General features: G+C 43.5%; 2 protein-coding genes across 2 annotated transcripts in view; both read left to right on the forward strand.

Moving 5' to 3' along the window:
- The window catches only part of LOC125882018 (uncharacterized), a 381147-nt gene that overhangs the window by 220637 nt on the left and 145813 nt on the right, over positions 1-14697 (forward strand). The window lies entirely within an intron of this gene.
- Positions 1-14697, forward strand: part of rsu1 (Ras suppressor protein 1) — a 49170-nt gene that overhangs the window by 5186 nt on the left and 29287 nt on the right. Inside the window, exons 3-6 of the mRNA XM_049565628.1 lie at positions 5447-5567; positions 10599-10717; positions 11583-11665; positions 13685-13799. Coding sequence (XP_049421585.1) covers positions 5447-5567; positions 10599-10717; positions 11583-11665; positions 13685-13799 — 438 coding nt within the window. The remainder of the gene's footprint in view (positions 1-5446; positions 5568-10598; positions 10718-11582; positions 11666-13684; positions 13800-14697) is intronic.

Consider the following 14697-nt stretch of genomic DNA (forward strand, 5'->3'; position numbering starts at 1 on the left):
TTGGATCTCCACAAGTGATGTGAGGACTCTAAAACTTCACCTGAGCCTCCCTCGGCATATGGGTGAGTAGATAATGGCTGAATTTTCATTTTTGGGTGCACTATCCTTTTAGGCTGGGTCTCTGTTCTTGAATTGGACGTCTCTTTGACTGGATGGTAAAAACATTCAATCACTGCCAGGTTAGGAAACATGTTAGCATGCTCCTTCCACCACCATCAAACCTCCAAAGGATCCCAACTCCATGTAGGCTGCCACCTCATCCTCGGGCTGCAAAGTTTCATGGCTGGAGTCCTCCACGTCAGTCTTGGTCTTGACTTTATGCAGAAGTATATGTAGCCAAACTAGCATCTATGGATACTATGTGATCCTGTGCATCATATTTTGCGTCTTCTTACATCGTTGGCTGCTGCTTTATAATTGTCTGTGTTTCTGTAACCCATGGTTTGTTGTGGAATGATTTAACTGTAGTTTTGGGTACAGTTGCTTCAGTAGTTTAACAAATTAAATCCGTGGCACACTAACAGACAGAATACAGACAGTGGTGTCCTGGAACCAAAATAATCTGAGGTCAAAGCTCCACTTATGAGTTTTTGCAGCTGTCAGTCTCCTTCAGTGAATGGAGCTGTGTCAGGTGTCATCACGTGACCTAAACTTGGAGCTTTGGTCAGGTGACAGCTGCCGGTCATATAGGGGGAGACCATAACTCCTGTGTTTGGCATTGGATGTGGTGTTGGAGCCTGTGTTGTACCTGCAACCTCGCACGTTTTGCCTGTGATCTGAGGGACGTGTGCGGAACATCTCCATATGTCCTCCATCCCCACAACTCCACAACCATGTGATGTCACAACAGAGATGTTTTACACCTGATCCAGCAGTGAGAGTGGGACTCTGACAGTCACAGTGTTAAAGTCAAGTCACAGTTTGCAGCTGACTGAGGTGATGTAATGGTGTTTTGTACCAGCAGAGGTCACCACAGACCCACAAACACTCACACTAACCTGTGTTTGCACTGTGTCATCAAACGACATTTAAATAATGAGGTTTTGGTTGTGTGTTGGTCTGATTTCTGTGCCAACGTGAAGACTAATTTCATAAAATGTTACTATAAAACTATACTTTTAATATTTTTTAATAATCAGTGAGGTTCTTAAACTAATCTTTCTTTGTGTGCTTCCCTTATTTTCTGAGAAAGTGCAGCTGGTAATGAAACATCAACATGAACCGTGCGTGAACTTTACAAATGGCTATCCTTTTTAAAGTGATGCAGCAGGTTTACGACACAGTCATCAGCCAGTTCTCCTGTTTTCCTCCCCTCTGTCACTCCGGTCTCTCTTCTGTTAACGTATTTCACTTTCTTTTTACATTGATTTATGTTCAGTTGCTGCAAACATCTTCGTGGTAGTATAGAAATGTTGTCAAGACATTGTAAAGTGAACAGTATTTTCAGGCACCTCCTCACAGTTGGACTCAATTATGAAATGATTATTGATGCGTCACAATGAATCAACATTTCTATACATGATTTATTTTTCTCACTGTGAGACTGCTTGCTACTTTTAAAATCTCTCTTTCTGTCTCATCGTGTCATCATTGTAAATTTATCATGTTGATGTGTTCTGTACGACATCTATCACACGTCACAACTTCAGTTCTGTCTGGCTCAAAGTCCTGAAGACAAACTTTTCCAAACAGCCATAAAACATGGATTAACATCATCTAACAAAAGTATAAAATACAGCTTCATATGTCAAAGTTCATGGACCCATTATCAGCCCATTATTAGCTTAAGCATGTTTACACCGCATAAATTAGCCTCGCGGCTAGCAGACTTTTCCCCTCTACTCATATCTTAACAAATTTGCATGTATTATTTAGACTTTTTCTTCCTCACCGTTGGTTTAAGTCACTGCGTATCTCCACAGAATAGTACGGTTGAATTTCAGCTTGTGTACAGTTTTTTTCAGCCCAGTATTAATCAAACAGAGCTGCTAATGTTGTTGCTAGAAGTTAGTGCAGTGGCGCTCGGGCCCGTACTTTCTCAAAAATCTGAAATATTTCCACACTGTTGATTTATTCCCAAGTGAATAACGTTATCCTCATCGTCTTTCTCCTGGCTGCTTACCGTCTGCCCGCTGCTGTTTGACAGTGACACAGAATTTCAAGATGATGATATGAATTGATGTTTTCACTTTGCATCATACGATCATATTGGATCGTTAATCATTGAATCGATAAATCGATCCATATAGATGGACCCCTAATTTGTAGTGATCCATAATTAAATTACCAGATGAATTTGCCTGCGCACAGTGTGGCTCTAGTCCACGTCCCTTTTCCCTTCAAGTGTGTCAGATTGTATTCATCTGTGATTGCTCACACGGACCACTTGTGATATTTATTCTGCCGTAGTGTCCAGTAATTGCAAACTGTAAAATTTCTGTGGGAACGATATGTAATTAACGTACTGTATTTAAAAAAAACAACTGCTCTGATGAATTTATTTGAAAGCACCTTACAGTCTTCTGCCTGTATGAGCATAACGAAGTGACGGGGAGGCAGAGTGCATCACTGTGTTGTTTCAACGTCTCCAGCAGTGCAGAGCGGCCTCACTGCTGCATATTGGCTCCGGGAAAAGCCAAGGTGCAACAGACTGAGCAGAGAGGTATATTCTTCACCACAGAGTTGGTTGAAGTTGTTTAACGCTGCAGTGTGTCGGTCAGCCGGTCTTATTTGTTAATATTTCTGCTGATCACTGCTCCACATCGCTAACGTTCATCTGTTCATGGTGTAGAAAGTATTCACAATATGCAGCTTGCAAGTGCTGACTTTTCTGAAGATGAGTTACAAGTTAGCTCTAGTGTGTTGCACTGTAGACTGTCCGGGCGCTGCGCTGCTCTCCTGGTTGAGTTCTGCCTCAACGTGTTCCACACGTTATTAATAAACATTTAGATAAGATGCATCTGAGAATAGATTATTTCCCCCACCCCCAATATTTGATATTTCTTAACCTACACAGGTAGGATGAAACCTCAGATAAAGGACCTTGTTCAACCAAATTCATCCAAACACGGGAGAACCTGAAGTGGACATTTGAGTTGTGTTTTATTCCCATCAGATAAAAGAAAAGATTTGAGATGCACGTTTCCATCAGTGCTCGCAGATTCAGTGACGGTGTTTTCTAATCTGCTGGTGGAGATGGAAAGATTACACACATCCCACACTGCTGGGTTATTTATAGCCCAGATCAGACAGAAATGGGGATAACATAATTGGCGTAGGTAACCACCTGCAGGCACTCTCAAGGTATGCTCAGTAACTCCAGCCTTACAAGTTAACTCTCAGCTGTCCCAGCCTGCCAGCAGCTTGTGTGTGTGTTGTGTCTCTCCCTCTCCTCTGTCTTATCTGATGATCTGTGGTGATCCTACAAATACAGCTGCACTGTGTCAGACAGGATGGAGGTGATGTTGCTGCTGTATGAACGTACCCAAAGTTATAGTAACGTCATCACAGTGCAGGTGACCGTTTCCCATCACACACCAACACTAAATGTCACCTGTCATGTTATTGTGTTCACGCAGGGCTGCGGAGGTTTTATTCCTCAAACACACCAACATACAGATGGATAATCCAGCAGCTCCCCAGGTCATACTAACACCCGCCAGGGCCAAGGAGTCCGTATGGAAATCAATATCATATATTGTACAGAGGACCTTATAAATACTGTAGGTCTGTCCACCTGGACAGGGGGCCGTGGTGTTGCATTGATTGAGCTGTGGTCAGTGGCCCACAGAGGGAGAGGCCAGCTAAATGAAATTGATTTCTGACATCCTCAGTGAACCAGCGGGACCTTTAAAACCAGACAGAGTCTTTACTGATTCTGAGACACAGCACCGACCATCTATCTGCTGGCTGTAGTACTGTAAGCACCCGCACTGTGACCCACGCTGCAGGGCTGCTGTGGCCCTGATCCACTCAACTGGCAAGGGGCTGAAAAATGAAGCCAGTGATTAAGTGACAAAAACTGCAGTTCTGCTAATGGCCACTTGAGGTTATCTCCAAGAGTGAGTCAATCTCCATGTTGAAACGTCCAACTTTACAGCTGAAATAAACACATTTACAGCTGAAATAAACATGTTTACAGCCTGGTACAAACAGCAGATTTTGTCTCTGGCGAATTTCAAAGTTCATGACAACTGTACAGGGGTGAATATTTATATAACTCGGCCATTAATATTTTATAAAGGCTTGAAGGGGCAAAAAGCGAAATCGTTTCACTGCTAGGTTTGCTGTTGTGCACTACCTGTAGACCTGTGTCATGAGCCACTCCTCCCTCTACCTCTGCCCACACCAAACCCACTTCAGGAAACTAGCAGCCAGTGACCAATGTGACCACGGGGTCAAAGGTTACACTCGTGTCACTGACATTCAAAATAAAGGACACTGCAGCTTGATAATAGTGATTTAGATGTTAGAATATTGCACATATGCTGCACAGCTTTTTACTGCGACCTGGTGCAGGACTTTGAGTTAGCTGCTAACTGCTATCAGCTAGCTTTTAAATCTCCTGGGGATGGATCGCAGCCGTAACACATCATCAAAGCATCAGACCTGTGCTGGCCATGATCCCGTCCTGCCAGCTGTCCCTTTTATTTTGAAGTCGTTCTGGTGCTGCTACTTCCTCTGACGCAGCCTTAAAGGCGAGACCACTCTGTCCCCACATTCTGTGATTGTACCTTTTATACCGAATGGCGAAGCAGAATAACGTTATGAAATTCCCGCCTTAAAGTGGCCGTGTAAGACGGCTCCACCTTCGCGTCCAAATTTGGTCACTACTGTCTCCAGATATTCAGGATGGCAACAACCGAAGTGCCGAACTTGAGGCTTCAAAATGGAAATCCTCAAAGTGTATGGGGGGTGAATTTTTATACAATTCGCCCGTTTAACACACACACACACACACACAAACACACACACGTCCAGCTGATAAAGTATCAGTATGCCCAGTCCTCACCTCTCCAACACTCATTCTCCTGGCAGCATTCAGGTCAGGGCCTGGGTGGTTTACTCTTCTCCTCTTCCTCTCACTGCTTCCATCTCTCTCTCCTTCCATTGATCAGCCCGATAATCCGATAAACTTCCCGCTCTTTGTTATCAGCCAATTGATCTGTGTCCGCTTCTGTGGCTGCAGACCAAGGGGGAATAAAACTGCAGATGGAGGCAAAGAGAGAAACTGTAATATGTGCTGTTCAAATGTCAACATGTAGAAGCAGCCCGTGGAGGTGCGTCAGAGCCCCGCAGCTAATGATGAGGAGCTGGCTTGTCAGGAGTAGGGGCTGTTGATGAGTGCGAACCACACTCTGTAAAAGCTATGAACATCTTGAAGACACGCTTTTGTGCATGTGTGTGTGATACACTTGTCATTTGTCTCGTCTGTGTGTGTCTCCAGCGGTGCCTGCTAACATCTCTGAGCTGAAGAACCTGGAGGTTCTCAACATGTTCAACAACCAGATTGAAGAGCTGCCTACTCAGATCAGCAGCCTCCAGAAGCTGAAACACCTCAACCTCGGGTATGTCACTCTCAGTTTGCTTACACACACACACACACACACACACACACACACACACACACACGCATAGAAACAGTACAGCACAGAGGTAAGTTGCCTCTTGTTTATTTCCTGCTGCCCTGAGGCCAGGCTTGTCTACTGTCTGATCATCCTCCTGTTTTCTTCATAAACACACACCAACCCAATCAGGAATCAGTGTTGGCATAGTGCGTTTCTGCAAACCACACGCATTTTATTATGTAGCAGATATATTGAAACTCTAGAGTGCCCTGCAAAAGCGTTCTTCCCCTCCTCAGTGTTGTTCCTGTTTTTGTTCTATTACCTGCAAATTAAATGGATTTTTATTTGGATTTGTTTTGTCATGGACCTTCACAGAAAAGTCAAAATCGATTACATAAAATAAAAGTAAAAAAGTTTGTTTTAAATAAGAATAAATAAATGAATAAAAAAGTACATAGAAAAGTTGTGTGCATATTAACCCCCTTTGCTATGAAGCCCCCGAAGAAGACCTGGTGCTACCAGTTACATTCAGAAGTCACATTATTAGTTAAATAAAGTTCACCTGTGTGTGATGGAAGTGTCACATGATCTCAGTATATTTCCACCTGATCTGAAAGGACCCAGAGTCTGCAACGCCAATGCAGTCTCACTCAGAAGTCGCTGAATTCCAGCGCTTGGGCAATGACTTTGGTGTCAGACTCAGTTTACAAAAAGCCATCCTTTCACATCAGCATGATACGTGGTCAGTTGCTGTTATCGTTTAACAGCGCCCAGCAGCGTCAACTGAAACACGGCCAGGCAACAATGTAAATTAAGGGGGCGGGTGTTCGAGTAGGGTGGGAAGAAGGGGAGGTGGATGGGTCCAACAACTACCTACTTTCCCCCAGGAGGCTGGTGTTCATTTCCTGTTAGATTGTAAAGTCAAAACCTGATCTTTTTTCACACCATAAAGACGAAGGAGCTCTCCAAACATGTCAGGGACAAAGTTCTGGAAATTACAGATCAGAGCTGAGTTTAGTGATGGCCAAATGAAGCCTCATGAAGCATTCCAGTGGTGGCTGTGTCAACATTTTGTTGAACAAAAAATGCCATCTAGTGGGCCCAGAAAATTAAGAAAATGCTTCATGAGGCTTCATTTGGCCATCACTAGCTGAGTTCCAAAAAATATATGAAACCTTGAACATCCAACTGAGCACCATTAAACTGATAATTATGGAATGGGAAAACTGTGGGAGCACAACAAACCTGCCAAGAGAGGGCCGTCCACCAAAACTCACGGACCAGGGGAGAAGGGCGTCAATCAGAGAGACGACAGAGAGACCAAAGACAACCCTGAAGGAGGTGTATCTGTCCATAGGACCACTTATGCGCTGGGCTTTATGGAGGAGGGACCAGCACGGTACTGAAAATTATACTGCCGGGATTTTTAAATACCCAATCTGTCCATGACACAAAATTTTTATGCAATGTCTACACAAACGTGTTGGATTGTCAATATGACATGAAAATTTAATGTTCACTTGACACAGACTTTTATGTTAAGTCAACAGTTGAGTTTTGAGTTAATTTGACTAAAGTGTCTGATTTCACCTCATTAGTTCAAGGCCAATGAACAACGCTATCATTGTGCACGGAACATATTGTGTGTTGGAGCTCAATGGGTGGAGTTTCCCAGCATGCAGTGAGACAATGTGTTTATGGCTATAAGCTGAAGAAAACTGCCTTTAAGTGTGTTGTATATCACTCACGTTACCAGTTACACAGTTTAGTTTATTCTGGTCATTTTCCAACTTAAAAAAACTGAAATAGACAGGTAGATAGACAATACATTTTTTTTTTTTTTTGCATAAAAAACACAAACAAAAGGTGAGGGTGTTTGATAAGACAGCGACTAAATGACTGGGCCATTTGAAGCTGTGTTAAACGCTGGTCTAACTGCAGGTTACATTAGATTTAGACCGTAGTTTAAACTCACTTCTCTCCCCTTTGCAGGGATGCATATCACCAGTAACAAACTGGTGAAGGAGGTTCAGTTTCTCACCTGTTGGCTGGGAATGCTTTTGTGTGTGTTTCGTTATGAGTGCCGGCTTACACAGGCGGGGTGTCAGTGACAGGAGGATTAGGAGGGGAGCCTTGGTGTGTATTGATCCACAGACAAACATCATCTGGATAGTGTAAGCCTCATACTGCTATTCAGGCTGTGTATTCACTTTTCATCGTCTGTTTATTTTTCACTATGTGTGTGTGTGTGTGTGTGTGTGTGTGTGTGTGTGTGTGTGTATATTTACCAGTGCTTAATCTCATTTGTCAAACACACATAATAGAATTGAAATAGAAATAGTCGTCCCTGTGACCTGTCAGATGCTTGCGCTCACAGACACACAGGCATATATGTACATAAACTCAGCTGGTGTCTCTTACATCATCCTCCTTCCTGTGTGCTAATCTGTCTGTCCAGGCCTTTGAGCTGCTTCCTACTTATCTGGCTGTGGGTGATGGTTAGTCCACAAGGACAAGCAGCAAATAAACAGCATAAACCTGGACCACTGAGGACACCAACCTGACCACAAGTTTTAAAAGACAAGATCAAGATTTAGAAATGTGGTCGTACATTTTAGAGGATTTCTGTAACTGATTATTGTAGATTATAACAAAAAATACCACTCAGCTAAATTCCCCTATAGAACAGCTGGGGCAGTACTGAATAGCTTTATTTGCAACGCTGATATTTCCAATCTTATATTCAAAATAAATCAGCATTTCAGTGCTGCACAGCTTATCTGGTTCTTGGGTTTTCTCATGTCTATTCATTCTGTAATGTGTCACCAGGTGATTCTGCACAGTTGCAGCTAAAGTTTAGGCGACACTTAATAATATATAATATTAATGTTGTACTATTTGTAGAATTAGATTCCAGAGGTGGCTGCGTCAACCCAGTCTCACTCCAAAGTCATTGAAAACCGGCACTCGGTCAGTGACCTCTGGCGTCAGCCATTGATGAAAAAATCCGTCCTTTGGCATCAGCGTGATACACGGATGGTCGCTGTTATTTAATGGCACCTGTTGGCGTCAGGGGAAAGCATGGTGGGACAACAATGAACAAGTCTGAGTAGAGTGGGTGGTAGGGGTCCAACAGCTAGTGATGGCCAAATGAAACCTAGAGATGGCGCTCTTTGTTCAACAAAAGGTTGAAAGCACACTGAATTGCCATTCTTTGAGCCTCTCTCCTTAAACCATGAGCGCCATCTAGTGGCCTCAGAAATTAAAGAAAATGCTTCATGAGGCTTCATTTGGCCATCACTACCCACAACCATCGACTTTCACCCGGGAGGCAGGTGTTCACTTCCTGTATGTTTGTAAAGCCAAACCCTGGTCTAAATTTTCTAAACATAACCACGTGTGTTTCTTGTTGAAAGAAAAAAAAACATCCATTCACGGTGTTGTACCAACATTTATTTTGAAAGAGACTGTATCAAACTGTACATTTCCTGTGAAAACAGAAGTGTATTTTGAAAACAGACAATGCATGTAACAGGCTGAAGTTGACACGGCATCCCAGAACGTCAACAACCAACACACCCAGGGTACCTTGGACGTCATATGTGGACGTGGAAAGTCCATGACCAAACGTGGACATGTGACGAGGTCACAGTGAGGATGTGATGGCTGTGTGATTTTTGTGATAGCGTTTAAAGTCCAGAAGTAAAAATGTATTAAAGAAAAAAGTTCCAAAAGTCACAATATGTTTTTATCTCAGAAAATATTTTGCTTCTATGCGTATTTTTTTTCGCATCTGGCTTTTCAAAAACAAAATGTTCACTGTGGTCAAAAAAGAATTTGTTCTCCCGTTTGCTGCACACAAAAGGAGGCACGCATATGTATTGATGAGGCATTCTTACCAGTGCCGCCCGTGGCGTAGGCAGTGCAGGCGAATGCTAAGGGCGCCGTGAACCATGGAGGAAGAAAAAACATCAAAATGTTTATCTTTTATTTTTTTTTTTTACTAATACTATTATTTTAAAATATTACACAAAGCCACGATAACATAACTACGTAACAAAGCCTACTAAGTAACAGAGAGGCCTTTTTGTCGGGGTTCCTCCCCAGCTCGTTACACTTAACCTGCTCTCTGGGGGAGATGGGCGGAGTTATCTGACGTCATGCGAAACCCAAAACATGTCAAAACAACTGCCACGACACAACTGAGAGGAGTGGGAGAGACAGAACATGACGTCAGCAGGAGGAGAGCTTGTTAAGTTAGCTGTTAGCAGTTAGCAGCTAGTTATCATTATCTCTAAGCAGCTCACAGAGGCTGCACTGATTGACATTGTGAAGCGTGAAAGCTCTTTTTGGTAAAAATGAGTACTGGACGAAGGTTCAGTTATAACGTCCTCATGATGTGTTCAATGTAATCTTGTAAAATGTAGCTTTTGGTGAGAAACTTGAATAAATCAGCTGTTTGAAGGAGAAATGTGCTGATGTTTTCTCAGCACTATAAAACACATACTGAGCACAGAGAAACTTGGGCGGATGAATGTGAAATCAGCCCTATAGTGTCAAACGCAATCTTGTGCACTGTGAAACTCAAACATCCAAATGATGTAACAATAAGCCAAACACATATTCAACTGGAGGGAGAGCTTAAATATGTCCTTAAGGTTCGAGGCATCATGAAGTTACTGCATTAATGTGTAAGTCATTACACTGTCTCTGTAAAATGCCCTGAAACATTGTGCTGTTGGGTTCTACCGTTGTTTTGTCAATATTAATCCAGCAGGAAAGATATTCTGAAATAAGTTTGATGCGTTGTCAGTAAATTGAGATCTTATTTCATCCAGAAGGACTTGTCTAAATTGATCTTGTACCGCTGATTGAAAGGCAACATTCTGATATGAGGCACTTTATTTGGTTTATGAAAATGTCACTGTGTCCTAACACATTGCCTGATTGTAACTGACAGCTGTTCAAGGCTCAGCGGTGGATTTGTGTGTGTGTAATGTTTGTTTTGCATGTGTGTGTTTATGAGCACAGTATGAACCGTCTGAGTGGCCTGCCCAGAGGATTTGGTTCCTTGCCAGCTCTGGAAGTGTTGGACCTCACCTACAACAACCTGAACCAGAGCTCCCTGCCTGGAAACTTCTTCTACCTCAGTGAGTCAGCACACACACTCTCTGTCTGTCTGTCTGTCTCTGTCTCTGTCTCTGTCTCTGTCTCTGTCTGTCTGTCTGTCTGTCTGTCTGTCTGGGCTGGTCTGAGTATTTACTGGGATTTTCAGCACAACCATCTCTAGGGTTTACAGAGGATGGTCCCAAAAAGAGAAAATATCCAGTGAGCCAAAATGCCTTGTTGATGCCAGAGGTCAGAGGAGAATGGCCAGACTGGTTCAAGATGATAGAAAGGCAACAGGAAGTCAAATAAGCACTGGTTCCAACCAAGGTGTGCAGAAGAGCATCTCTGAAGCAACAACACCTTGTCCAACCTTGAAGCAGATGGGCTACAGCAGCAGCTAAGGTTGTGGTTCACTCCAAATTAGCACCAGCAGCTCCTAATGACGGGATAGAGTGTTTTCACTCAGGTGGTGAGAGAGGTGAAGGGGTCACAGTGCTGGGAGCAGGAAGAAGAGGAGCCGGGCCTCAGGCTGCATTAGTCATGTACAGTGTAATATGGATTTCACATTAAAAGATGAATAGGACTCCACAGCAGAAGCAGCTTTTAGGCTCCATGCTGTAACAGTTCTACGAGACAACGGCGTCAGCTCGTCGTTGTGAGATCCCTTTTTCCCACAGAGGGGGCGGGGCCTTTTTGTCACCGCACGTTGACAAAGCTGTCTTGCTGTGTCTGTAGTCCTGCCTGACAAGCACAAGGTCTGTGTAGATTGATTCTGTCCAGTTTGTGAGGCAGTATTATTAATCAGGCTTGACTGGTGTTATTGATCAGATTCCAGTCTGTTAGGACTTTCCCCCCACACACACACACACACACACACACAGACTAACAGAGATGCTTGTTTTGCAGCCACTCTTCGTGCGCTCTATCTGAGTGACAATGACTTCGAGGCCCTGCCTGCTGACATCGAGAAGCTGACCAAGCTGCAGATAGTAAGTTAATGCCAACACAACTGACACACTGAGCCAAGTCAGGTTGAAATCCGGTGCGTACATGAGTTACCACAGCATGGAGAGCGAGATGAAGTTCCTGCTGCTTTCATATGTTCAGTACTGACATCAGTTAATCAGTCGGTACCACAAAGTGCAATGGCGACAGATTTATTGAATTAATCCTGACGTAAGGGAAGCATGTGACCTGAGGGAATACTTCCCCTGCAAAATGACCATTTGTATAGGAGTTACTCACCGCTTGTTACCATGAGCTCATGAAGAAAACTGTTTTGATGCTGCGGGCGTGGGGGCATTATGTTTCCAGGTCGTCCTTTCCTACATACGTATGTACGTCCCATCCCTGTAAACACAATATCTGAAAAACACCTCGAGGAAATTTCTTTAAATTTGGCACAAATGTCCACTTGGACTCAACGATGAACTGATTTGATTTTGGTGGTCAAATGTCAAGGTCACTGTTATCTTGTGTATCTCATTTTGGCGCGATATCTTAAGAGCAGAGAGAGGATATTTCTTCAACTTTGGCACAAACGTTCACATGGACTGTGGTCGAAGGTAACTCAAGAATTAATGCACTAATTCTGACCAAACTTGACACATATGGACATGGATGCAGAGGCGTACATGGGCAGGGCGGTAATTCCAGTTCCAAAATAGTGAACCTTCTTTGTGAATGGAATGAAATGGGGACCACGTTTAACAGCAGCAAAACTACATCAAAACATCCATTTATAAACTCTCTCACAACTCGTCAAGACAAGATGGCCGCAGATTGAGTAAGCTGTGTTGAGTCCATGTCTGATTTTTCACTTTTATGCAAAGTTGTAGCATTTTATGGCCTCTTAACTACATATCGTCTCATTCCTCAGTGTTGTGGCTTTACAATAGGCTACTACCCAACTATTTCTTGCAAAGGGAAGGATCTTCATTCACTCATTCTCCTGCCGAGGACCACGCCAACTCACCAAACAATGGATGAAGTCAAAATGAAAATCCTGCAACAACAGATCACATCCGAGCTGATGACCCACTTTGATGCTAAAGTTGAATCCATTACTGTCACTTTGAATAGTATTAAATGCTCCTTAAGCACACTGGGCGAGCACGTTACACAAATTGAACAACGCGTTGGAGCAAATGAGGACAATATTATTGATCTCTCTGCTCGGGTCAAACAACTGGAAAAAGACAACGCTTACCTAATGGAAAAGGTAGATGATCTGGAGAACCGGAGCAGGTCCTCAGATCTCCGCTTTGTCAGTGTCCTGGAATCTGACATGCTGAGGTTCATGGCCCGTCTAATTCCTAAAGTCCTGGGGCAGGCTAACTTCTTCTCACCACCGGTTATTGAGGGCACATCATACCGCAACCTTCCATCAGAGTGATGTCTCCAGCCCGAGACCTCTCCCGATCAAGCTCCTCCACTTTCATGACAAGGTTAAAATCCTTAAACTTAGAAGGAGCCGCGACTCCATGATGGGTCCCGCATCTTCATCAACCCGGACTGCTGAGGAGGCGTCGGGCATTCGATCCGGTCAAACATCTCAAGGGGTTATTCCTAATAAAGAATTTCACATATACAGTATAATCCAAGGCTCATTCACCAGTCGTATGCTCAGTGCTTCACAAGCAGGTGTTTCTTCACTTAAACATTACAGTTTAAACCACGTCACTACAAACAGTCTCATGTACGGCCGAGTAGCACACCTGAACTCTGCTCAAGTGTAGCCCATATGAACGCACATGCTCAGGCACACTGAGTTTTCCTCATAAATTCTAGGAAACATGCGGTGAGTAGCTGGTGGTCATTTTGCGGGGGATGTGTTCATTTAAGGAGCAGCTGCATAAAAACACCTTCACCATGTTGGTCCAGTGTGAATGTGCTGAAAGTCTTTGAGCTTGAAACAAATGCATGATGCTGTTGTTTGTATGTAAGTGTCAGAATACGTGTTAAATGAGTTTGGTCCTGTTTTCTTATGTTGTCTCTCTCCTGTCCAGTTGAGTCTGAGGGACAATGATCTGATCTCGTTGCCAAAGGAGATTGGCGAGTTGGCTCAACTCAAAGAGCTTCACATCCAGGGCAACAGGCTGACTGTGCTGCCTCCTGAACTTGGTACTAACCACACACACACACACACACACACACGCAGTATATTTATTCTAAACATTTTTATTAATATAATTGAAACTTGAAACCATATTGCCAATATCACAATATTATTTTTTCATATCATTTTAATAGTCATACCGGTATTATCATGAACGTCTTGATATGGCACATCACTGCTAACTACTACTAACGTCAGCATCGTAAATGTTAACTTGAAGCTGCAGCCATGATCCTCTTAACGCCGGTTTGCAGAAGCATTTTCTGTCCATCTCTGAAACACGTTGCTGATATGCTCCGGCCTGCCTACTGTTGCTGCTTCCCCTGCAACCCGCCTCCACTCCAGCTCCTCCTTTTCTGTTTGTCATTGATGCTGCTCTGTTCTGTTCCCAGGGATCTTTGTTGCTGCTCTCCCTGCCTTAGGCTTTCCGTGTAGGCACATGGAAGGGCAGGGAGGTTTGTTTTCTCTGCCTTAAGACTTTCCTTGTATGCGTGTGGAAGGGCAGAGAGGTGTGCTCTCCGCTTTATGCTTTCTGCATAGGCCCTAGGAAAGGCAGAGAGGCCCCAGAACAGAGCCATTCCACCAAATATAATATTGCAAATGGAAATAAAGTTTTCTTTGACTAAAGTGGTTCTGACCTAATTTAATTTATTGCCAGACTGTCTTTTAGACTCTCATCAGTCCGTCTTCCTTTTTTGAGTTGCTTTGCAGTGTAGACAGTTGCCAATGCCGGAATAGCAACTTTCTCTGCAGGATTCTCCACCATTCAGTCAGGCTTTTACCATCTAAAGGGACCAGTGTGCATATCTGCATATGTAGAACAGCCAGTAGGAATGCCCTCTCTCTGAAATGATCTGTGACTGGCTAAAGTTTCCCGTCACGGGCTAGATTTCCCAAAACTTG

The sequence above is a fragment of the Epinephelus fuscoguttatus genome, linkage group LG21 (genome assembly GCF_011397635.1).
Source record: "Epinephelus fuscoguttatus linkage group LG21, E.fuscoguttatus.final_Chr_v1".
NCBI lineage: Eukaryota > Metazoa > Chordata > Actinopteri > Perciformes > Serranidae > Epinephelus > Epinephelus fuscoguttatus.